The 26,126-nt window shown below is 43.3% G+C and overlaps 1 protein-coding gene across 2 annotated transcripts in view; it reads left to right on the top strand.

Moving 5' to 3' along the window:
- The window catches only part of THSD7B (thrombospondin type 1 domain containing 7B), a 733,398-nt gene that overhangs the window by 295,998 nt on the left and 411,274 nt on the right, over positions 1-26,126 (top strand). For both annotated transcript variants that reach the window (XM_039494616.1, XM_039494617.1), the window contains exon 2: positions 16,895-17,059. In XM_039494616.1, the coding sequence (XP_039350550.1) occupies positions 16,921-17,059 (139 nt within the window). In that variant the 5' untranslated portion in view covers positions 16,895-16,920. The remainder of the gene's footprint in view (positions 1-16,894; positions 17,060-26,126) is intronic.

Below are 26,126 nucleotides of genomic sequence, written 5' to 3'. Positions count from 1 at the left end.
TCTCTTTTGGCCTTAAACTCTGAATTAACTAGCATATTCTAACTAAGATTGATTAAAACTCTAACATATGGACAAGGCAGGTTTTACTATAGCATGTCCTAGCTGGTTGAGTTGAAGTCTAGACTCTCCCCCTAGGCAAATACATTTTCAAAATACAAATTGTATCCTATCACTTGTCCTTCACCCCTTTATACCTCCTTTTATGCAGCTTAGAATTGGGCCAAATGTGTTTGAACAGATATTTGTTCCTGTAAGGGTTATTAATATTGTACTATAGTTTTAAAGCAAAATTGGCCACTTGGTGTATACTTCAGATACTGATCTTGAGCCAAAATCAAGCTAGACCTTACTGGGATTAAAGCCCATTTTAAATCAGTTTAATGTAATATATATTCTATTGTATAGTTCCCTTAAGAGTGTGTGTGTGTGTGTGTGTGTGTGTGTGTGTGTGTGTGTGTGTGTGTGTGTGTGTGTAGAATTAGTAGTGTTGCCTGTAGTTAAAGATGCCCAATGTTTCCCCTTATAGGATTCTGTTTTCAATTGCTTACAACTTTACCAATCTACTATTTAGGTTGGTATGTTCCATATTGTGTGTCTGCCTGAATTCTTTTTTTGGAAAGCTTGAGCTAAATTGATTCCATTGTTTCTGAGAATGACGTTACAGAAAAATATTTTGCCCATGTTTTAAAATTTCCGCTCTTCTGTTGAGATGTTCCAATGCCTCTATGCTTTGGAGCTGGGACTTGAAATCTAGCAGAGGTGTCATCCTGGTGTCAGGTATGTCTTTTGCTAACCTAATGAAAATCTGCCCAAACTTGGTGAAGTTATAAGCCTCTCTGAGGAAAATGAGTTTACATGAGCTCTGTAGAAACTTGTTAGTTTGGCAGCTAAATGCTTTGAAGATTCAGTGTGCACTGAGCATGCTCCATCCCCTTACAGCTCCTACATGCCGACCATGCTGTGCATGAACCTTCCCCACAGAATGTGACTGAGTTATACTCCAGGGCTGAGTATAACTTTCCCTGTTGTTGTTCCTCCTGGCTGTTTGTGGCTGTTGTGGCTCCAGTCTCCACAACTGAGAAAAGGGAGATTCCTTTGTTCTTTCAATGATCCCCCTATTGGTACCCTGGCAGTGAGGAGGAGGAAGAGAAGGAAGGAAGCGCCTTATTCTAATGCAGAAGGGTGACTGGTGTGTGTGTGGGAGAGCCAGGGGTGGGGTGGGGAGGAGGGCGGGAGCTGGGTGGTGGGGGATGGTGGCAATTAGTAGTGGGGATGGTAGTGGTGGGGCAGCAGCCAGGATGGGATTGGGGGTGGATAGGAACAAAGGGGACAAAAACTGGGGACATGGGCAGAACAGTCTATAACCATTAGTACACAGATCCCTTCAAAACCTGGAATTGAACCTAGGATTTTTGAGTCTGTGCTTTCTTCTGTGGTCAACAAGAAGCTGTGACACTTTTTCTCAGTGTGCCCAGGACTGAGAGCCACCTTGTTACCCTCTGCCTTCAGCGCAAGAGAGACTTGTGGGTGCGTAACTGGGTGTCAGCTCCCTGACAACGCCAGCCTGCTAGATATTCAATCTCCTCAGGGTAATGCTAGCCCTTGCTTTGCTTTGCAGGTTATCAATAGGTGAACCCCAGTCTTTGAGCCTCTTTGAAGCATTCCCTTGTGATATCCAGCCTCTGTCACTGGCTACTGATAGACATACCAGCCTTGCTATGCCCAAGGGGACCGTGTACACACCAACTCATTTGATTCAAATGAGGATCAATTCCTACACAACGCCACAGCGCTGAAATATATTTATTGTCAAAAAATCATACATATTTATTATCAAAGGTTAAGATTTAAGAGAGGGTGAATAAGGAAAATGAAAATGGAAAGGTTACTTATGCTTTTCTAGAGACTAAACTTAACTTTAACAGGCTGTCTAAAAGCAGTCATGACTTAGTCTATATGTCTTTTGCAGCATTTCCAACCAAGGCGGGTTGGAATTCCATTTTCATGAATGTAGTTGTTTTGCCTGAGTACTTCCTCAGGTGCAGGATAAAATGGTGCCCTTTTGCGTTCTCCTTATATACCCCAAAGGTCATTGTTTTGTCCCCAGAGTCAGGATGATGCCATGGTTTCTTTTCTGATGTGCTGATTCCATGTTGCCTTCACATCCTCATGTTGACATCGTATGGAAATGAGGCTTCCATTGTGTTGGCTTAGAATGCTTAATTTACTTATGAACTGAGGCAGACAGGTAAATATATTTCCTTTGTCTGGCAGAAACATGTTTGTCAACCCTACCTTGATTCAGACTTTTGGGAACATATTTTCAGTATTAATATACGTAATTTCTTACATACTGTATGTACATGTTGCAATATTAATGATTCTGGCTTTCATTTAAGACTTCAGATGATATTCTTTATGGATAAATGCTATGAAAGCAGTGTGCTAGGTGTAGTGAGTATGTCAGGCCTGTTAGAAGTTGCTCTTACAGAACAGTGAACCCAATTGCCAGCTGGCACCAATGGTGTGTGTGTGTGTGTGTGTGTGTGTGTGTGTGTACATCGTTTCAGTTTTGCTACATTCTAAGCTTTAATATTTCACTCAGGGAAGAGTGAGTGAAACGCACCATTCATTTCGTAGAACCAAGATGCAGAAAATAGCTGCAATTACTTTTTTTGTTTACAATCTGGAAAGGGATACTAATAGTTCACACGTGTCAGAAAAACTGATTTCAGAAAGTTCTTGACTGCATAGTTGAAAAACAAACCAGTGTGTTTTTTGTTTTTCAGTTAGCAATAATATGTTGAAGCTCTGCAATGTGAAATGAACTGATAATTTCCGAAGGTCATGCTCTTCCCCATAAACCAAACTGCTCTGCACTCCCAAGGGGAAATGGCACAACTGGGTTGACTTCTCATTATTTCTTCCTGTGGCGCTTCCTTATTGAATTATTGCCAGGTAGTTGCAGCAGATGCTCATCAGGCCACTGCAGGATTCCTCTGTTAATTGAACTATAATGGGGATGACAGCAGGGAAGGTCAAAATGATGAGACCAATGATGTAACAGGAACTCTGGTTGCCTACAAGCTGAACAGATAATTGACCTTACTTAGATAATTTTATCATATTAGTTTTTATAAGTCCACAGCCTTATTATGATTGTTTGTTTGTGTTTTTAATTACTTGTATTGTGGTAGTACCCATAGCCCCACTCAAGATTGGGGCTCCGTGGTGCAAAGCTCCAAAGAAACATGATCCCTGCCCTGAAGAGTTTACACTCCAATATGAAACAACATACAAGTGAGTTTAACAAACTGCAGAAGAGAAGAAAAGAGGAGGACAAGAGTAATAAAGATGAAATCATGCAGTTCATGTAGGGTTGTGGTTTAGCACTACTGGGGTGATTCCAAATCATTTGAATGAGATAGAATCATAGAAATGTAGCACTGGAAGTATCCTTAAGAGGTGGCTGGCTCACTACAAAAGCAATTTTCCCTCTCTTGGTATTGACACCTCCTCATCAATTCTTGGGAGTGGACTACATCCACCTGACTAAATTGGTCTTCAACATTGGTTCTCCACTCGTAAGGTAACACTCTTCCTTCATGTGCCAATATATAATTATGCCTGTATGTAATTTTCACTCCATGCATCTGAAGAAGTGGGTTTTTTACCCACAAGCTGATGCCCAAATAAATCTGTTAGTCTTTAAGGTGCCACAGGACTCCTCATTGTTTTTAAGAGGTTATCTAGTCCACCCTCTAGAGCTGAGACAGGACCAAGTATATCTAGATGGGGGTTCTGACAACAATTTTTTTTGGTGACCTCAGAGTGCAGCCATCAACTCCTGCTGGTGGCTGCTATGACGAACCTGTCTCTCTGTCCCTGCCTTCCACAGCCCCTCATTGAGAGCCCACCTTAGGGAAGGTGGGTCAGGGATTCACTAACCGCCCATAGAGTCACAGGCTGGGCATGCCTTGGCTGGGGGAGCTGCCCATGGGGTGCCATGACAACTGAACACTGCAGCCACCTCCACTGGCAGAATCCACCTCTGGTGCCATGCACGTTGGCCCGCATGTTTCCAGAAGTGCTGCCTAGAGCCCCCAAGGAGGCTGCGTGGTGCAGGGTGCTGATCCCTGCTGGAGGCACCAGTGCAAACACCAAGGCGGCACATCTCGCTGCCCTTGATAGCAGTTATTCAGGAGCAACAGCTGTGTGCTGCAGGGAGGTGGCGCTTCTCCTGCTCTCTCCCCCCCACCCAATCTTCACCCCTGCTTTGGAGGCTCTGGTGACCACAAAAAAAAATCTGCTGGTGGCCACATGCGGCTATGAGGGCTGCATTTGAGAAATGCTCATCTAGACCATTTGAGAAACGCTCATCTAGACCATTCCTGATAAGTATCTGTTTTTACCCTCTCCCCCTGTTCCCAGAGTGAGATTCCATGATCTCCCTTCATAATCTATTCTAGTACCAGGGCCGCCCAGGGGGGCCAAGTGGGGCAATTTGCCCCAGGCCCCGCAGGGGCCCCCACGAGAATGTTGGAGGCTCCCCCCTGCCTCCACCTTCTCCTGGCGCCTCAGCGTGCTGCTTCCAGGAGCGGCCCTGGACAGAGCTAAAGTGGCGTGGCTCTGCTGGGGCCTGAGCTCCTTCTGCTCAGAGCCGCATGGTAAGGGGGTGGGGCTGTGAGCTGCGGCCGAGCAACGGGGGCTCAGGTCACGTGGAGCCAGGCCGCTGCTGCGCTGTCCAGGGCCGCTTCTGAATGCGGCGCGCTGAGGCTCCAGGAGATGGGGGAAGCAGGAGTAAGCAACATGGTAAGCCCCTCTGAGCCGGATACCCTCCTGACCCCCCTCAGCCCTGACTCCCAGCTCTGAGCCCAGCCTCTCTGAGCCGGGCATGCCCCTGACCCCCCGCCCCCACAGCCCTGACCACCAGCTCCAAGCCCAGCCCCTCTGAGCTAGGCACCCCCTCCTGACCCCCCCCGCTCCAAGCCCAGCCCCTCTGAGCCAGGCAACCCCCGACCCCATCCCTCCACAGTCCTGACCCCCAGCTCTGAGCCCAGCCCCTCTGAGCCGGGCACTCCCTGACCCCTTCCCTCCTTCAGCTGTGAACCGGGCACCCCCTGACCCAGAGCCCAGCTCCCCACTCAGCCCTGAGCAACAGCAGTGCCACCCCCAGGCAGCGACAGCCCATTGGCACCAACCATCACCATCACCCAGCGACAGCCCATTATGTAATTGCAAATGTATACATACCATTAAAGCATTTAATGTTTTTAAATCATGTTCAAATTATTAAAAGTAAACTTTTGAATGTATTTCACTGGTTATTTTTTACATTTCCAAATACATGATACTATAGTATTGCAACTTTTTTTATGGAAGGGCCCCCCGAAATTGCTTTGCCCCAGGCCCCTTGAATCCTCTGGGTGGCCCTGTCTAGATTAAGCCCATTACTTCTTGTCCTCACTTCAGTGGATGTGATCAATTTCTTTTGATCACCAGCTTCTTTATAATAGCCCAACACATATCTGACAATTATTATCAGGTCCCCCTCAGTCTTCATTTCTCAAGACTAAACATGCCCCTTTTTTAACCTTTCCTCATAGATCAGATTTTTCTAAATCTTTTATCATTTTTGTAGCTCTTCTTGTCTCTCGCCAATTTGTCCACGTCTTTCTGAAAGTGTGGCACCCAGAATTAGACAGTGTTCCAGCTGAGGCCTCACCAGTATTGAGTAGAGCAAGAAAGTTGCCTCCTATCCCTGACATAACATTCCAGTTAATACACCCCAGAATGATCTGAGCTGTGAACAGGGGCGGCTCTACAAAGTAGGCTGCCCCAAGCAGCGTGGAGCGCTGCGCCGCCCTTCCCCAGTCCCGCGGCGGGTCCCCTCTTCCCGCGGCTCCGGCATCCTGGGGAGGGCGGTATTTGGCTCCGGTTGAGCTCCCGCCGGCATGCCTGCGGCAGGTCCACCGGAGCCCGGGACGAGCGGACCTGCCGAAGTCATGCCTGCGGGAGCTCAACCGGAGCCGCGGGAAGACGGGACCTGCCGCAGGCATGACTGCGGCAGGTCCGCTCGTCCCGGGCTCCGGTGGACCTGCCGCAGGCATGCCGGCGGGAGCTCCACCGGGGCCAAATGACGCCCTCCCCAGGATGCCGCCCCAAGCGGGCGCTTGGCCCGCTGGTGCCTAGAGCCGCCCCTGGCTGTGAAGGGGAAGGGTCTAGAACCCAGGCTCTAGCCCGAGCCCAAATGTCTACACTGCAATTTTATAGCCCTGCAGCCTGTAACCCGAGAGCCTAGTCTACTGACTGGGCTATCCCTGGGTATTTCATTGCAGTGTAGACATACCCTTAGTGACCAGAGTGCTGGGTCAGCTCTAGGCTCCTCACACTCTCATACGCTAACACCCCTGTCTGTCAACTTCTCAGTGTGTGTGTTTGTGTGTGTGTTTGTGTGTGTGTGTGTGTGTTCCAGTATCCTTTCTGGACTTTTTTGTTACTATCATTGTTATACTTCACAGTAGAATCCTCTTTACACATTTGTCTTAATGCACTATGCCATTACCAGTTGTGTCTAATGACTGGAAGACCTCTTGCAAATTGCTAATTTTTTAGGGGTGGGGAATTGAAAAGAAATTGCATGAACCAACAGGAAGTCACAAAATATCTTATCAGAGGGGTAGCCGTGTTAGTCTGGATCTGTAAAAAGCAACAGAGTCCCGTGGCACCTTATAGACTAACAGATGTATTGGGGCATAAGCTTTCGTGGGTGAATACCCACTTTGTCAGATGCAAAATATCCTTTGTTCATTTATTCTGACACCTCTAGCTTTAATTACTTAGAGTAAAATGTCAGAATGTGGTAGTAAATGTACCGTTATTACTGCAGAGTATATTTTGCAGACATAATGAAGCCTTAATTATATAAGAGCTTTTTACAACACTTGCTATTTGCTGGGACTCCTGTTTTAGTGTGTGCATTAGCACAGGTCTATTCTACAGCCTGTCAGTTTCTTGAGTCCTACAGAGTGCTACTCAGGTTTTCCAATCCTTGCCCTTTTTGAAGGTTGATACTTAAATGTATTGAGGTAAACATCTGATGACAGAGCATGCATTGGAACAAATGTTTATTTCAGCACTTCGGAAATGAGTTGTTGAAACAATAGAATTTATCATGTGGATGTGTTTGTGTCTGTTTATATTAGCTCATTTGTGTCTGGCCTAAAACTAGGTAGTGGGAAAGGAAAGAGTAATAAGGGCAACATTCATAGGTACCAACACTGTGGAGACCATATTATTCTTTAAAATGTAGGCATTGCAGCAAAATTGAGTATTTTTATAGCTTAAAGAAGAATTGAAGATGGCCTATGCCATTTATATAGCTTCAGTAGCCTGTTATGAATATGATTTTTTCCCAGTTATCTCCAATTTTGGAGATGCAATTTTGCACCCACAAATGTTTTCACCTGCATTTAATTGCATGCAAAAATGGTAGCATTTTCAGGGGTGCTGGAACTAGCGGTGCTCAGGGTGCGGCAGGAACCCTCTGGCTTGAAGTGATTTACAGGTTTGTTCAGTGGCTTTCAGCATTGCCACTACAAAAATTGTTCCAATGCTGCTGGAAAATTTTCCTGGATCTCTGTATCTGATTTCCTGAATCAGGTAGCTGGGCATGTATATGCAATCATTTGTTCTGGCTGTGGTACACACCCATTGTTTTAGCAAAAGCTTTGCACATCACAACCTATTAGTTAAATAGAGATGCAATATCCTTTCTGGACTTTTCCCTTTGTCCTGCTAATCCAATTTTAACAGTATTCCAGAATCAGCACAATTATGGGCACTATTCTTATTATAAATCAATAGGTTAGAGATGGAAAAGACTTACTGGATCATCCAGTCCATAAGACTGCCAGTGCTAAAAGGTGCATCAGATATTAAACTGGTAACAGATCCAGTCTAGGCACTAGCCTGTTGAGGTTTTTTAAATACATCACAGCATTGCTTTGTGAAGAAATCCTAATGTTTGTACTTGAATGCAAAATTTTGCTTGTCTTGGCATCTTCAGAATGTTTTTTATTCTATTAATTCTGTCTATTAATTTTGCTATATTCTGAGGAAACTTCAAGGAAAATTTCATCACTGTACTAAACAAACAGTTCAGAAATTTAAGTACAGGTGTGCAAAGGAAAGGCAGTGCAAGTAGTATCCCCTGTCACTTTCCATTATAAGACCTTGTTTTCAATTTCAGTCAGAAAAATGAGTCCCTATGTTTCTCAAACCGGACACTCTGACTCTTTTGACAATTCTGGCCTTAATTTCTGTTACCTTGTGTGTAAAATGGGAAGGATAATACCACAGAGGTGTTGTGAAGATAAATCCATGAATGCTTGTAAAGCGCTAAGATACAACAATTATAAGACCATAGAAAAGTCCACGAGGAAATAAATAATTGTGTATTCAGTGCAGGGTTTGGCTGGTGTGCAGTAAATAATGCATGTGGCCATGCATTAAATGGCGAGGATAAAAAAAATATTAAATAGTTAACCATTCAGTGAGCACCAAACATTGTGTGCGCTGAATAAGGCAAGGTTCCTGTGGAAAAAAATACTATAAGATTGTATAAATAAAGACAGGAAGTGCCAACATTTTGATAAAACTTCTGAATTCTTGACCTTGCAACCTTAATATTCTTTTAAAGTAGGGTTTTGTTGTTGTAATATAATATATACACTTGCATACAGATGAATTAAGTTTTGCTCCAATTGCATTTCTTTAGCTGACCCATTGATCTGGACTGCTTAGAGAAATTTAAAATCATATATACTTTCTATTATTGAAAGTCAAGTTTTTTTTCATCGCATGCATTGTAAATACTTACAATGACCTGGATGTAATAGCAATATCGTTTCACAGAAGAGTTCCATTCTGTCGTTATTTTAATTAAAACCATTTAGCTGATGGAAAGTTCATCCTCTGGTGTTTAATGTATTTGTAATGCATCTGTTTGGGCTCCCCTGCTAGAGATATCTTTCATTATAACCCACTCATCTAAGTTTATAATTAAACTTCTAAATGTAAACCTTTATTAAGTTTCCAGAATACACTCTGAAACCGAAGTTCATGACAGAAAACAGGAAAATTTGGGGGTTTATATGTTTCTCCCAATTAGGTCACTATAATTTCAGAAGCATTTCAGCTGCAATGCAACAATGGCCTTTACTGTCTGTACGTTAAGCGTTACTTTGTGTAACCCTTCAGTTTCCTCCATAGTTGCAGAACGAGAAGCAGGCATTATTGAATTTACAGATATAATAAAGGTAGTGAAAACTTTTATAGTGGCTTTTTTTTCAGCAGCTAAACATCTATTCTAAAAAAGGAGTCACTGATGTTATAAAATGAAAAAGGACCAACTACTGTAGATTGTATTGGACCTTGTCTACATTGGAGTTACCAGCTACTGGTATAATTGCCTCGCTGTAATTGCATGGATGCATACCCTAGGGTAGACACAGTGCACCGGTGTGACTTACTCTGGGTAATACTCCAGAGTAGACTGACTTAGATGGTATACCCCCTAATTGTTTGCAAAAGTTCTCTTCCAGATGCAGGTATATTACTAGCACTGTGTGTTCTTTTAAGAATATTTCCACTCTCACAATTATTGTAGCAAACTGCATTAAGTATTCTGCAGTTTAATGTTCTGATTCATATAAATAACCAATTAAGAAGGCAACATTTAGAAGTAATTGCCAACTAATGTTGTAGATCTATAAATCTAGCACTTTTACACAGTGCATTTTAATCCATGGATCTCAAAGTGCTTCAGAAAGGAGGGTAAATATCTGTAACTACATTGTATAAATGGAAAAGGGGAGGCACGAAGGTCCAGACTGCCATTCTTACTCTTGTTGAGTGGTTCTGTTGAAGTCAGTGGGACTACTAGTACTTTACTCCACAAGTGGCAGAATCTGGCCCTGAGTGATTTGTCTTAGGTCACATAGGAAGTCTGTGGCAACGCTGAGAATAGAATCTAGGTCACTGCACTTCAGCCACAAGACTATCTTCATCTAAAATATGTCAGCAGTGGAAGAATTGATGAGGTGTGTGTATAAATCATATGGGAATAAAACCTGTTTCCAGTTTAGCTTGGTATTTTCTCATGATATTAAAAATCATGTGTGTGTACATGTACACATGCACACAAAACAATAGCTAATAGTGAAGGACCAGATCCTGGCTCCATGGACGTGGCTGTAGAGAGCTTACTCGGGGCTGGCTGTAAATTCACAGTCTAGTTCATTATTTTTTCTTTAGTTTTTCTATAAATCTCAATGTTTGTAAAATTTAGAATAACTTTACCTGAAGACTTTTGATCTGCTGATTATCACAGGTTATCTATGGCACATGTAAAGGGTGGTTTGACAGGCACCATTCCAAGCTATGATCTGCTGATGAGGAATCAAATAGGATTAGTCTTTGGATAATACCTTTTGCAGAAGGCAGGGCAGAGTTTAGTAGTACATGGTGTTAACATTTCAGAAAGGTCAAGATAAGTGAGAATCTATAAATCTTAGGATAAATAAGTGATGAGTTTCTGCCCTGTATTCCAGGCAAACTGTTATTACTGTTTTTAATTTTGTTTTTTCTGCTAAGAGAATTGAATAATCATTAAAGTGTTTTGTGCTGGACAATTACCAAATGATTTTCAGGTCAGATATGAGACATGCAAGTGCTTTTTCTATCGTTGTTAAAATTGTGCTGGTTTATTTTAGTTGCATAATGTTTTTTAAATGTAATAGTTTTCCCAACTCTCTTCATAAGTATTCTCATTGCAAAGAAAAATACTAGGGCAAATTCAACCATGGCTGAAGTGGGCACAACTCCTACTGAATTCAAAGGGAATTTTACTTCCTTATGACAAGGGTGAATTAAGTTGACTTGGGTTTTCAGACTTCAGCCAGTTCATTTTCAGGTTGAGTAACAAATATTGCACAAATTCATACAGAACAGGGCTAGATTTATGATGTCAGAAGCCACTGCAAGGAGTGTGAAGGGGTACTACACTAGTGGTAGCGATCTTAATTATTTTCTCTTTGGGGTACCTGCAGAAACATCAATTACTATACTATTGTAACAGAGTGCGTTCATTGTGTATTTCCTCCAGTGTTGGTCACTAATGGCTGGCTGCTGTTGAGAGCAGGAAAAGGCATAGCCTTGGTTACCCAGCAGTGCCAGAGACCCTGCTGCTTTAGCAGTGTCTAGCACTGCTGGGACTCTGGTTCTTGTGCTCTGGGTGTGCAAGCACTAGCATTCTGGTTACCTGTGTGGGACTGGGCAGCAAGTTTCATTACAGCCTCTCCATCTTGCTATCCATCTATGCAGGGAAAGCCAGAGTCTGGTTGGCAACGTTCACCAATTTCTCTCTAGAAAATCCAGGACTCTAATAACCAAATAAGAATTTTTAATATACAAAGAGAACAGAGTCCCTTGATGTGCTCTATGGCTGCTCCCCTCTAAAGGGACTGTGGTAGTTTTGTGGTACGTGGTAGCTTCTGCAGCCTGCATTCTGTTGCGTAAATTTTCATTTTTAATCTGAGGTGGGTGGGTAGGAAAGAATTAACAAACAAAGAAATAAACTTCCTGCTAGTTAGCCATTTTTACTGTACTGTCTTAAATACATGCTCACTAATAAGATGGCATTGGCATTTATGATAATACATCTGTTACAATGCAATTTCCATTAGTGGAAGGTATTTCAAAGCAAATGGATTTTGAACCTTTACTGTCACATGTGCATGCAAACAATTTTATTCACATTCTGATTGATCTTTAATATCAGCTCAAAATATAATGTAAACAGTGTGGGCCTGATCCTTCAAACATACGAGTGTAGCACTGGAACAAGTCCTGATTTTAATGTCATGAGAAATGTACCCATGTGGGTATTTGCAGGATTGGGCTCTATGCCACTGTTGTCACGGTGTGAAAATACAGGATGGGTAGGGTACTGCAATATAAGAAGGGAGTGGGGATAGCTCAGTGGCTTGAGCATTGGCTTGCTAAACCAAGGGTTGTGAGTTCAATCATTAAGGGGGCCATTTAGGGGTTTGAGGATTGGTCCTGCTCTGAGCAGAGGGTTGGACTAGATGATCTCCTGAGGTCCCTTCCAACCCTAATAATCTATGATTCCAAGAATGTCATAAAAGACATTGAATAAGCTGGAAAAATCAAGGGAATGTTTAATGTGATGCCCCTATCCTGCAAGCATTATGCACGTGTAACTTTAAACATGTGAATAATCCAACTGAAATCAGTGGGATGACTTGTGCTTAAAATGTAAGCACATGCATAAGTGTTTGTAGGGTTAATGCATATATAGTGTGTGGGCACAAGATTATTTTAGGTAATGAGTTTGTCTTGGATAACCGTGGACTATATAAATCATTGTTACCTCTCCTAATTGGCCACTTTTTAAATTTGGGAGTAAGTGGAGAGAGAAACCTATAAGTGACCAGAAAAGAAAATACAGTAAAAGAATTTTGGGGGAGAGAAAAAAATATATTTTTGAGTTGTGATTTGAAGTTTAATTTCCTCATCTGGGGAAAAAAACAATAAATAATTATAAGGAAAATGCATCATGAACATGAAGGTCAGATCAGAATTAATAGTTTGAATAATCTGTAAATTTATTTTTTAAAATGTGAACTACAGATTTTTTTCCTCTCTGTATTTGCCAATTCACAGTTAACTATGCCTTCACATTTGGAAGTTTGAGATATTCAGTAACTAAATTTGATGTGAAATCTTGGTGGCCTTCATAATGTAATTTATTCATGCTGCTGTGGATGGCATATGTTGCCTGTGTGGTAACTTTTTATCATATCTGCACAGAACTGCTAGTGTTTCAAATTGTGTTATACAAACTGAGATAAAGGGACAAATTCGGATTTTGCTTGCCTCGGTGTAAATCAGTGTACTCAGTGGCGTTACATTGGTGTAAGCGAGATGGGAATCAGGTTCAGGGTCTTTAATTTATTCCTGTGGGTTTCTTTTTCAGACTTAATGTAATCTCTGTACTCCTCAGACAACAGCAGGCTGTTATTTTTGTAGTCTTTCTCAAGGAACTAACAGATGCCAAGCCTCCTGACTAGGGCAGGAGTCTCCTACCCTTGGGGAGTTACTGCTACCCACTAACCCTTCCAATTCTGAGCTGGGGAAAGTGTGTTCAAAAGGAAGCTGATGAGTGCTACCTGAGATAAAAAACAAAAACTAAAAAACCACAACTGGCAGTGAGTGTTGTCTGAGGTTTCCTTGGATTTGTGTCTTTAGTGAAATATCTTCTAGTAGAAAGATAAAGTCCCTATCCTGGCCTTATTCAGCTCCACAATGTGGAGTGCTGGCTGGGTCCCAGATGTACAGGGCCCTATTTGAACCTACAGAGGTCTCATGAGGGTCAGCAGCAGAGTGCCTGCACAGGGCATGATCCTGCAAAGTGCTGAGCACTCTGGCCCTGATCCAGTAAAGCACTTTAGCTTGTACTTAAATTTAAGTTTATGAGCAGGCCCATTGCATTCAGAGAGATGTCTTGCATTCTTGAACTTAAGCACATGCTTAAGTTCCTTGTAGGATTAGAACCTGTGACGGGATCCCGGGGTGCATCCTGGGACTGTGGGACCGCTGTGCCCCCCGAACTCTCTCCAGCCTGGGCTTTCTCTCACAATGCCTTGCTAGTGACCAGCAGCAAACCCCTCCAGGTGCTGTTATCACTTAGCACAACCACATGTGGGGACCCAACACCCAGCTAGATTACATGAATGCTCCCAGAGCCACTCATGAATCACACACACAAAGTCACCAGAGCCAAATCCTCCCAGCACTGTACCTCAGGAATATGCTGTCTTGCACTGTTCGAGATGGGCATTGCAGATTTATTAATTGGTTCACCACTTCATCAATGGAAAGTTGAGGAGATTTGCCAAACACTTCATCAAACTCATTGGTAAAGATAAACAATAAAACAAATTTATTGACTACAAAAGATAGGTTTTAAGTGATGGACAAAAAAGTCAGAGTTAGTTGCCAAAAGAAATAAAATATAAGCACACAGTTTAAACTCTTCTCCCTATTAGACCGGGCAACAACTAGACTAAGTAGTTTTTCTCACCCCACTGGATATTGCAGTTCATAGTACACAGATTTCACCCTTGAAATCTGGGCCAGTCCTCTCAGTTGGAGTCTTCAGAGTGTCCTTGTTGATTGCAGCATAGATGGGTGAAGGAGAAAGACCCCACATGGGCCTCCTGTGTTTGGTTTTATACCCTCAGTCTGTGTGCTTGGAAAATAAGTCCAGGCATGTCTGGGTGCATTGCTGAGTCTCCAGACAAGGTTGAGCAATTCCCCTCTTTTGGCCTCATGCGGGTGAGTCATTGCATTGTAGCTCCCTTGCTGGACAGTGGTTGTTGATGGGTTGATTGACACCTCACCCGAGTGTTGGCTATTTTCCTTGCTGTTGCCTCTGGAGCTAATATCTGGCCGAATCCCCAATTTACAGTATGTTTTAGTGACAACCATAAAACGTAATTCTCATAACTTCATATGGGTTAATGATATACATTTATGGATAGATAAATGACTTTCAGAAGATCGTAACCTTTCCCTGATACCTTAAAAGGCATGCTTCATAACTGTATATAAATGAGGAATATGGGGTTACAGGGTGCTCCCCCAAGGCACAGAATGTCACAGAACCAGTGTTGCCAAACCCTGCCAATTCTCCCCCACCCCAGGACATCAGTCATACATAGTATCAGTCGTGGTGGTTGTGATGCTGGGAATGACATTAGGGGAAGCGGTGCCCCTTGATATTTGTTGTGGAGTGAGGAGGATTAGTCCAGATGAGTGATGGTCGCGTAGAGTTAATTACAGGATGGCCTAGTGTTAGAGCTGGCCAAAATTTTTCCTGTGGAATAGAACTTCACCAGATAATGCTGGGTTGCGAAACCCAAAATGTTTCACAAGAACAGTTTGGATTTGAACTCTAGTCTAATCACAGGCAAGTTTATGTTGGAAAGTTGCCTAGTGAGCTCAGGGTCTCTTGCAGCTTCCAGGGTCTGTGGCTTTGGGGCAGCTCCATGGTGCAGAGCTCCAGGACCAGGGATCGTTGGATCGTGCCTAGACAACCTTGCTGTGCCAGGGATTCTAGGCTCTCTGCCTCAGAGCTGGGAGCCTGAAAGCCCTGGGAACCCCAGCTCTCACCAACACTTGGCTCCCAACTCAGCAGTGGGGAGCCTGGAAACCCAGAGAGCCCCAACTCTCACATTTGATTTCTTATCTCTTCTCTCCCCCTGCTCCCCTTGAATTTCTTTTTGGCTGAAACTTGCAGTTTTCATTCTGAAATGAAACAAAAACTTTTTTGGAGCTTCCACTGGCATGGAATTGAGATATGTGTGTCACTCTCTCTCCTGAAGTCGTCCCATTTGCAATGCACTGGATCCAAAGAGTAGGGTGCAAAGCCCCTATGCCTCACTTCTATACCAGGCGCGGCTGGGTTCTTGGGCTTGATTAACCCAGTGCAAACTTGCTTACAAGGCCACTTATGGTCCTTTGTTTGACCCTGTAAGATTTAGGATTTAGCTCTAGATCGAGGACTAGGATTTGCTTTTTTCCCTTCAATTCAGGGTGCAATGTTTGTTCTTGAAATTGAAAGTCTAGGTCGTAACGTTAACCCCAAAACATTGGGAAAAGTCCATGAATGCAAGCGTCTTACATTGCCTGCATTACTTTTCCTGTGTAAAAGCTCAATTTGATATCTTTACAGGTTTCGCAATGCAGCTAAAATATAAAAATGAATTAAGCTAAACAGATACAACACTGTATCCTCCACAGCAGTTAGTCAATATCTGATTAACTGTAATTACATGAGTTTATCATGATAGAAACTGTTTGAGTAATTTCAATAAAACTCCAAATTAAAAGATTTAGTGTATATCCACTATTTTCAGGTTTATCTTTGACTTCTTATCAAGAACCACACTGTGTATTATGTATTGTAATAATGCTGCTTTTGTATAAGGCTGGAAATATAATGGAATTTCAGAACTAAACTTCTAATATCTGATAACTTTAATGAAAGGCACCGAATGATGCCAATAACATGTTGCAGAAGAATCTTATCACTCTGCTTGCCCTGTCCCAGCGGTGAAACTTTGACATATGAAATGTGGGACTAATGACCAGTTACAAATGTAGGAATTCAGGAAATATAAATGCAAAAGCTAATCTTGTAGGAGAAAGAGTTTAGATTACATGTATAACGTTCACTTTCACATCAAAATTCAATTCTTAGTTCTAATGCCATTTTTTAACTGTATCTTCTACATACAATATGCAGAGATGAACTGGCAATCCAAATCTTGTGTCTCAGTGTCCTTAGCTTCATGGAAGTTGGGATTCGTATCCAGAACTGAACTTTGCAGCTTGAATCTGTCTCCATCCATGGTTTGTTTAATTATGAAATACGAGATATCATGGATGATGGACATGTAAAAGATAAATAGAGCGAAGAGAGAAAAAAATGTTGCATAAGGCTCTCACATGACATATTGTGGTGAAAGCCTTGAATTTTAAAACTGTGACACTAGCAAATTGCTTAGGAACTCACTAAGGGCATTGGTAATGGCCACCATTTTGGCTGATACCTAGAATTGAACCAGGGGCCTCCAGAGCTAAAAGTACATATCTATACATGTACCATCTCTAAAGTACCCACATAACAGACTCTGTGCCAGAGAAGGGGATGTGCAATGTGTACTGAGTAGTACTGACCCTGAGTGCTCTGCTTTATTACTATGTATTTTAAGCAAACTAATTTTGCCTTTTCTTCCATTTCTAGGACTAGAGAAGACAAGAAACTGAATTATGTTTCTGAGGGATCTCTGGGTTTCTGCTCATTGGGCATGGCAGGGCCTGAGGAATATCTTGCTTTTACTTGTGCTCTCAATGTTACAAACAACTGATTTGGAAGCCAGGAAAGATCATCAATTTGTCTGGAAAACAGGTAGGAATCAACATATTCTTATTTATTCACTTTCTAGTTCCTATGATTTAAGAAGTCTGTTACCTATTCCTACTCTGACTTAGCACTATAAGAAATTCCCAAAGAAAAATGTCCTAATAGTATTTTCATGTAGTTTTATTTATTTATGTGTGTATATATACATATATTTCCCCCTCTACTCTAGTGTATTCCATCTTTTAGTTCACTGAAATGCTGTACCCTGCAGTGTCACTTGGTATAGTCTGGGTTTTCATAATGCTATCTCTTGAACAGAGGCAGCTAACAGGAGACTTTGTTCTGGGAGGCAGTGGCACTTAGTGAGTGGTGCTTTTGCTCCATCTGTGGGTTCTCTGTGAACAGGCTGCATAGCTGGGCCATGAGGCCTTTGGTAAGCAGTTGAGACACATCTGTCTGTTGGTGCCTTGGTAAAGGCCATGAGGCTTGGAGCTTTGATCAGATCCAGTGTTTGAAGTCTTTGAGTGGTCCATTGTTTCCTGGTGGTGAGGTATGGAGCTGGGCTAAACAGAGAGACTTTATATAAAAAACATCTTGCTGGGTGAATTCTAGAGCCACAAACAGGGGCAGCTAATAGGGGAGTTTCGGAGGTAGTTGAGCGCAGGAGTGTGAAAAGCTTTGCTTCCAGATTCTGCTCCTACATGCAGTTTCAAGATGGCCAGCGATGGAACTGTGGGTGTCCTGCAACGGATGTGCATTGTTTTATTTCCTGCCTGAAGCCAGAAGGGACTTACTACACATGAAGTGAAAGCCGGTGCTGGGAAAACTTCTTGGATTGGACAGGAAAATACAGACACTATTGAGAACCAGAGAAGTTGAGGAGTTCCTAGACAGCCCAGTTCAGGAAACATCAAGTACACCAGGTTCAAGGAAGAAAGAAGCTGGCCACCAAGGAGTTGGGGAGACAGGAAGCCAGAAGAGAGGCCTGGCCATTCATAACTATCGGAGGCAAGAGGTCACATCTACATTTTTCAGACAGAGACAGAGGAGGGTGGGTGGACTGTGGCTACTAGAGAGAAGAGGAAGCTTTTAGCTGTATGGAATTCCTCCTGGTCAAGTCAGTGGTCTCCAACCCTTTTACACACAAGATAACTTTTTGAATTTAAGATCATCCCAGGAGCTGCCCTGCCCCACTCACTCCATTCTGCCCTCACTCACTTTCACCAGGCTGGGGCAGGGAGTTGGGGTTTGGGAGGGGGTGTAGGCTCTGGGTTGGGGCCAGGGGTTCAGAATGTGGGAGGGGTCTTTAGGCTGAGCCTGGGGCAGGATTAGGGTGCAGGAGTGTGAGGGGTGCAAGCTCTGGGAGGAAGTTTGGGTGCAGGGGTCAGGTGGTCACACTGCACCTAATCTCATAGAATCCACTGGACCATTCATGAATTTTAATCCTTCAGGGATTGTCACAAATCAGCGTAACATTCTCAACTATGGGGTATGCATTGGCTGAGCCTCGGGCATGGGGTTGGGGTGAAGGAGTGAGGGGTACAAGCTCTGGGAGGGAGTTTGGTGCAGGAGGGGGCTTATAGCTGGTGCAGAGTGTTGGGGTGCAGGAGAGGGTGAGGGGGTTTGGGTGAAGGAGGGGGCTTCGGGCTGGAACAGGGGGTTGGGATGTGTGTGAGGGGTGCAAGGTGGAGGCTCCGGCTGGGAGGCGCTTACCGCAGATGGCTCCTGGCTGATGGTGCAGTGGGGCTCAGGCAGGCTGCCTGCCTTCTTTGGCCCCACGCTGCTTCTGGAAGCAGCTGGGCTGCTGGCATGTCTCTGTGGCCCCTGGGGGAAAGGGGAGATGCGGGTCTCTGTGCGTCGCTCGCTCCTGCAAGCGCTGCCTGGCCAATAGGAACTACAGGGCTAGTGCTTGGGGCAGGGGCAGTGTGTGAAGCTGCAGCCCCCACCCAGGGGCTGCAGGGATGTGCCAGCAGCCAGCCGCTTCTGGGAGCGCCATGGGGCCACAGCAGGCAGGCAGCCTGCTGAGCCCTGCTGTGCTGCCAGACTTTTTAGTGGCCTCGAGATCACGATCAACTGGCAGAGACTCCAGGATCGACCACTGCTTCAAGTTGATACCAGGTCCTCAATATTTAAACTGTGAAAGATACCTCTTAAAAACCAGGGGGTCTAAGGGAAGGGAAAGCTGTATGAGATATGCCCGTGCATGGTAGCTAAGCCCAGCCTCTAAGAATCAGTTTTGCCCATAAAGAGTTTCCTCAACTGTCCAAGGAAGTCTGTCCATCCTTGCTGGAGGTTCAACACTCAGAAGAATCAAAAGAACATTCTGCAAAGGATAAACAGACAACAGGATGGTGTGCTGTCTTCCCAGAATCAAGACATGCGACATCACTCACATGAGATTGGAGGAATTTCTGAAGTTAATGGGCAAGGATCCATTTATGGGCACTAATGACACTGCATCATGGGATATATCGCAGGTAAGAGATGACTTCAGGGAACTCAGAAGCATGCTGAAGAATAATGTCCAAGCGATCTTCTTTGTTATCTTCTTGTCCCGAGAGTGAAGGGAGACAGAAGGCAGAAGATTCTAAAAATGAACTTCTGGTTAGGTAAGTGGAATAGGATTTGGTTTTATGGAACATTGGTCCACCCTCTTCTATGGGAAGAGGAGACTCAGTAGAAATGGAACCAATCTCCTCAAGAACAGGCTGGCTCAAGTAGTCAGGAGGGTAATATTATTAAACTGAAATAACACAATGGGAGGGTAAAAAGAGGGGAGAATCAAGAAGTTGAGAACAAAATTAACAGAACCAAAGGACGTGAAGAGAAGAGATTCTTTAATTTCCTGTACACCAATGCTAGGAACCTCGTAGCAAACAAGAGGATTTGGCATTGCTCATTTGTGAGTATAAATTCAATCTAGTTGATATTACTGAAACACGATTCACACATTTGGAACGTTAACATAAATGGTTATAACCTATCTCTCGGTTTACACAATATAAATGTGATTAGTCATGATAAGCTACCATTAATTTTTAGTTCTCTAATCCGTTCCTCTTTCTATTGCTATTGATATACAGGCATATGCTAAATAAGGTATAGGTATGGATTAATGCAGTAATGCAAAAGCCTACAGGTCCCAAACTGTAAAACAATAGCTTAGCCAAACTGTCTAAGGTCCAAGGCTTAAAGACTTGACATAAGCAACTGACCAGTAAATGACCCTATATCCCAAGATAGAGTGTTGTTATAGGCAATTGTTGCTAAACTGCTGACAGGTAACCACAAAATGACACTTTATACTAGCTTTAGATATTTTAAGTTAACCACATCAGCATTTGTCAACTAACAGATTAATACTAATAAACTTGAAGTAAAAGGCCTATTAACCGATGGAAAAAGGGCATCCCAACGTTAGTAGGGTAAGGAAAAACAGATAAGGAAAAGGGGCTGATGCCCCTACTGAATATGCATTAGGCTTATTTAGTATTAGCATAAACTCTAATATAAGGTGGCACTTGACCCATACACCTGGAGCCTACCAGCTGAAGGACCACTCATGGGTCACTGTACTACTACAAGGTTCTCTGCAAAGGATGGTATGAGTAGGCAAATTCTGGATGCTTGTCTTATCTCTGTCTGCTTAGCTAGGTCAAAGTCTTTATGATATTGCTGACTATGCTAATAAAGCTATTGTAGATTCAAAAGGTCTTGCCTAAGTGTGAGTGTCTGTCTTGCATACCTGGGGGTCCTCACTCCCAAATTAACTGTGATGCTGTGGCTGATCTTGAGGCAAATGAACCCTGCCAAATCACCACATGTTAAATTGGAAACTCTAAATAATACCTAACCAACAGGTCACGCAACATTCCTTGTCTATACGAGGTAGAATTCTCCTGTGTTGGTTGCAATTAGTTTTTTAGTTTGGAAATTGTCCTCTACAATATTTAGAAACATCCAAGGATGTTTTACTACTGGCAATACAAGACGTCCTATAAAATAAAGTCCAGACCAGTGCTTATTTTTATTTATTTATTTGTATATATATACACACACACACACACACTTGGTGCTTTAACAGGGCTTATTTCACAAAGCTGAAAACAATTGAGTCAAATCAACTGGGAGAAGAATTTAATCAGAAGAATGTGAATAATTGGGAATTGTTTAAGGACTTAATAGATGACAATAGATTCCTCTAGCAATTGAGGAAAGAGGCTGAATTGGTTTTAAAAAATGACCTGGTTTAGAAGGGAAATGAAGGCAGCCACAAAAAATAAAAAAGTGAGAAGTTGATAGTAATAACTAGAAATCTGAAGCTAGGCATTGTAGAAAATTGATAAGGAAAGCAGAGAGACACAAGTTGAAATCTATGACCAGTATAATTAAAGACCACAAGAAGGAGCTTTTAAGTATGTTAGGAACAAAAAAGAATTCTGACCATAATATTGGTCCATTACTAGATGGAAATGGTGTAGAATTATCAATACTAATGCAGAAAAGGCAAAAGTGTTCAACAGATATCTCTGTTATGTATTTTGGGGGGAAAATAGGTGTAGTCTCTTCATAGGGTAAAATCACTCTTTCCATTCCAGTAGTGACTTAGGAAGATATTAATTACACCTATTGATTTTCAGTAAATTGTGTGATGCTGGAGAATTTCCAGAAGATTGGAAGAAAGCTAATGTGCCAATATTTTGAAAAGGGTAAATGGGATGACCTGGGTAATTATAGGCCTGTCAGCCTGATATCAAGCCTGGGCAAGATAATGGAGTGGCTGATACAGGACTCAGTCTAACAAAGAATTAAAGGAGGGTAATATAATTAATTATGTCACAGTTCTGAGCAACTTCATCTGTATTTCTCCTCTGTGGTCCAGCAAGGGCACCACTCTTAGGCTTTCAGCTTTCCAGCAGTCACCTCTCTTGGGCTGAGACGTGTCTCTCTTCCCTCCTGACCAGGATATTTCCAGGCTGCACAGTTCCTGCCTAGACTGAATTCCCCAGCAAGTCAGACTGTCTAAGCAGGCCTGCTTTGCCTTCATCTGAGAGGCTATAAGCAGTGTAATTGCCCATAGTTAAGTTACCACTTAGGTCTTTCTAAACAAGCATGCGCATTCTTAAGGTAAAAGCATTACAGAGAAAATGCATTAAAAGCAATAAAAGAATGTATGTGCATGCTCAAAGGTTGCCAGAGATCACCCCAGCTCCAATGAGGTTTCTGGCAGGTGAACTGTTCTTCAAACCCCACACAGGTTTTTCTGTGGTTACAAGTTCATAACACCTTTTGCTCAGAATAAGGAACCCCAAGAACAGGTCCAATCCTTCCTAGGCAGGACTGGAGCCCTGCCTTGGACAGAAGGTCTTATCCATTTTATGGCTCAGAAAGCAGGCCCTGAGTCAGTTTAAACTCAGGTTATTTATCCAAAAGTCTTTTCTTTGTCTGCTGGTCTCTAGAGAATCCAGTTTGAACCAGTATATGCAAGTATCTCCAGGTGGTGGTACCTTTTTGGAGGTGTTACCACATGAGTGAATCTCCCTAATCCCACCACACTGTTCTTTGTTCCTGGAGGGCTGTGATCCCCCTCCACAGGGTAACCAGACAGTAAGTGTGAAAAATCCAGACAGGGGTGAGGAGTAATAGGCGCCTATATAAGACAAAGCCCCAAATATCGGGACTGTCCCTATAAAATGGGGATATCTGGTCACCCTTCCTTGCCCCCAGGGACTTGCATACAATCCCGGCCCCACAATGATACATAAACATAATTCAATAAAGTTTAGCTTAATTCAACAAGGTTTGTTCAGAAAATTGCCATATTTGTCACACTTGATTGGCACTCATTATATTACTTTCCTTTATTTTTTTGTTAATCAACGTGGGTTTATGGAAAATAGATTCTGTCAAACTAATTTGATATGAGATTACACATTTGGTTGATAAAAGTAATAGTGTTGATACTACTTATTTAGACTTCTGTTAGGCATTTGATTTGGTACTACATGACATTTTGATTAAAAAACAATAATATGAAATTAACATGGCACACATTAAATGAATTAAAAGTTGGCTGACTGATAGGTCTCAGTGTAATTGTAAACTGGAAATCATGATGTGTGTTCCTAGTGGAGTCCCGCAGGAATCTGTTCTTGGCTCTATGCTTTTTAACACTTTTATCAATAGCCTGGAAAAAACCTGAAATAATCGCAGATAAAGTTTTGCAGATGACACAGACTGGGGGAGTGGTAAATTATGAAGAGGGGACAGGTCACTGATTCAGAGTAAATTGAAATATTTGGTAAATTGGGTGCAAGCAATCAATATGTGTTTTAAACCAGCTGAATGTACATGTGTACATCTAGGGGAAAAAAACGTGTAGGTCATACTTATCTGATTGAGGAAGTCTGTCCCGGGAAGTAGTCTCTGAAAAAGATTTGGGGGTCATGGTGGATAATGAGCTGATGCTGTGGCCAAAAGAGTTAATGTGATCCTGGGATGCATAAATAGGGGAATCTGGAGGAGGAGTAGAGAGGTTATGTTACATCTGTATTTGGCATTGGTGCTACTACTGCTGAAATATTGTACCCAGTTGTAGTGTCCACAGTTCAAGGAGGATGTTGATAAATTGGAGAAGTTTCAGGGAAGAACAACGATAATGATTAAAGGATTTAAAGACCTGCCTTATAGTGATAGATTGAGCTTCTTGAGTCTATTTAGCTTAACAAAGAGAAAGTTAAGGGTTGATGTGATTAGTCAATAAGAACGTACAAGAGAAATAAATATTTAATAGTGGGCTTTTCAATTTAGCAGAGAAAGGTATCACATCACCCAATGGCTGAATGTTGATGCTAGACAAATTCAGACAAAATAAGATATTGGACTAGGTGTACAACAGGTAAGATCCAGTATCCTATGTTCCTTCATAATGTGTTTCTAAGAGAGAGTCACAAAATCTTAAGTGTTACATTTGAAAAACAAAACAAAAATCCTCTGGTTCCCGTGTAATGTTGTACAAATGGTTTTTGAATTAACTTTGCGTGATGGGGTTTGCAAATCCCAATCCAGGGTTTAGGCAGGGGAAAGGCTTGGAGCAGTACAGGATCTGGTAAGCTCTGCACCTCACGCACTGCTGAGCTTGATCCTGAGGAAAGCAGCAATATAAAGACAGGTCCAACAGCCCAGGGAAAAGGGGAGAAGGGAAGCCATTTCCCTGGAGAAGCACTGCCCTGTCACAATGGGAGAAGCTCTGACTGAGGAGTTCTGGCAGTGAGTCTTCCTCCTCTTCTTTGAGACATCACCCAACTGGTAGGAAGAATCCTGAGTGCAGGCAGCAGAAGGTCACCTTGCATCAGCTCTGAGACTCAGGGGTTTGAAGAAAGGGACGATAATTAAACAGCTGTCATTCTCCAAATTGAGGACCTCATAGAAGAACTGGGTGTAGAGGACAACCTTGGATTGAGTGAGCTAAATCCCATATTTAAGAAAGATGAATTCAAACAGAAACTGGTGCAGAGAAGGGCTACAACGGTGATCAGAGAAATGGAGAACCTACCTTACGAGAGGACACTCAAGGAGCTTGGCTTCTTTTCACTATCCAAGTGAAGGCTGAGGGGAAACATGATTGCTCTGTATACATACATGTAGCAGGGTGAACCCCTGCTCCGGCCCTGAAGGGGTTAAAAACAGCCCTGGGAAGGGGCCGAGGCTTGAGAAGACAGCCTTTCGGCTGGGCTGATTGGGGAAGTGGCTGCAGCTGGGACCACACCCCAAACTGAGCCACAGCTGGCCCCTATAAAAGGCCAGGGAAGCCAGAAGCAAAGTCAGTCTCTCTCTGCCTTCAGAGAGAGAAGGGCCTGGCTGCAGGGAGCTAGAAACTGGATACCTGAGTGAAGCAGGGCTGGGGAAAGGCAGAGGAGCTGGGGAGCTCCAGCCTGGAAAGCCCCAGGCTGCGGCCTAACAGTGGGCCAACAGGTACTAGGGGTTGCAGAGGGCAGCCCAGGGGTAGGCCAAGGCAGCAGGTCCAAACCCCTTTGGCTGTGATGAATAGGCTGATACTGCAGTCTGCCCCAGAGTGTGGGGCTAGACAATGACTGGCAGTAGCCAATACTGAGGCAAGGTGGGGATAGAGGGTGGGGGTTCCCCAAGGAGGGGAGACCCAGAGAGAAAGGGGTTACTGCCAGGGGCAGCACCCCATGTGAAAGGGCACCGGGTCCAGGGAGGGACACGGGGGCCAGAGGACAGGTGGATCACCAGCCTGCAGAGGGCGCTCCAGCACTGGAAAAGAGCTAATTCCCGGAGTCACCAGCAGAAGGCGCCACGGGGGTGAGTTGGCCCGTCTACAATACACCAGACGGATAAACACAAGAGAGAGAGGAGTTATTAAAGTTAAGGGCTAATGTTGGCATAAGAACAAATGGATATAAACTGGGCATCAACAAGTTTAGGCTTGAAATTAGATGAAGGTTTCTAACCGTTGGAAGAGTGATGTTCTGGAACAGCCTTCCAAGGAGAGCAGTGGGGGCAAAACACCTAACTAGTTTCAAGACTAAGCTTGGTAAGTTTATGGAGGGGATGGTATGACATGAGTGCCTACAATGGAATGTGGCCCATCTGTGACTGCTATTAGCAAATATCTCCAGTGGCCAGAGATGGGACACTAGATGGGGAAGGCTCTGAGTTACTACTGTGAATTCTTTCCCAGATGTCTGTCTGGCAGGTCTTGCTGACATGCTCAGGATCTCACTGATTTACATATTTGGTCAGGAAGGAATCTTTCCCCAGGTCAGACTGGCAGAGACACTTTCTCAACTTTTGCAGTGTGGAGCCATGCGGCACTTGCTGGCTTGAACTAGAGTAAATGATGGGTTCTCTGTAATTAGAAGTCTTTAAATCATGATTTGGGGATTTTAGTAACTCAGCCAGTGGTTATGGAGGAGTGGATGGGTGAGGTTCTGTAGCTTGCAATGTGTAGGACAGAGTAGGTAATCACAATGGTCCTTTCTGGCCTTCAAGTCTATACGTCTGAGGCATTGGGTATGGTCTGAAGTGGCCTGGGGAAGGTAAGCAGGATGTGGGATAGTGGAGTAAAGGCCCCAGGTTCCCCCTACCT

This window comes from Mauremys reevesii, linkage group 11 (genome assembly GCF_016161935.1).
Source record: "Mauremys reevesii isolate NIE-2019 linkage group 11, ASM1616193v1, whole genome shotgun sequence".
In the NCBI taxonomy this organism is placed as follows: Eukaryota; Metazoa; Chordata; order Testudines; family Geoemydidae; genus Mauremys; species Mauremys reevesii.
The sequence above is the reverse complement of the archived record's forward strand: the minus strand, read 5'-3'. Positions and strand labels throughout refer to the sequence as shown.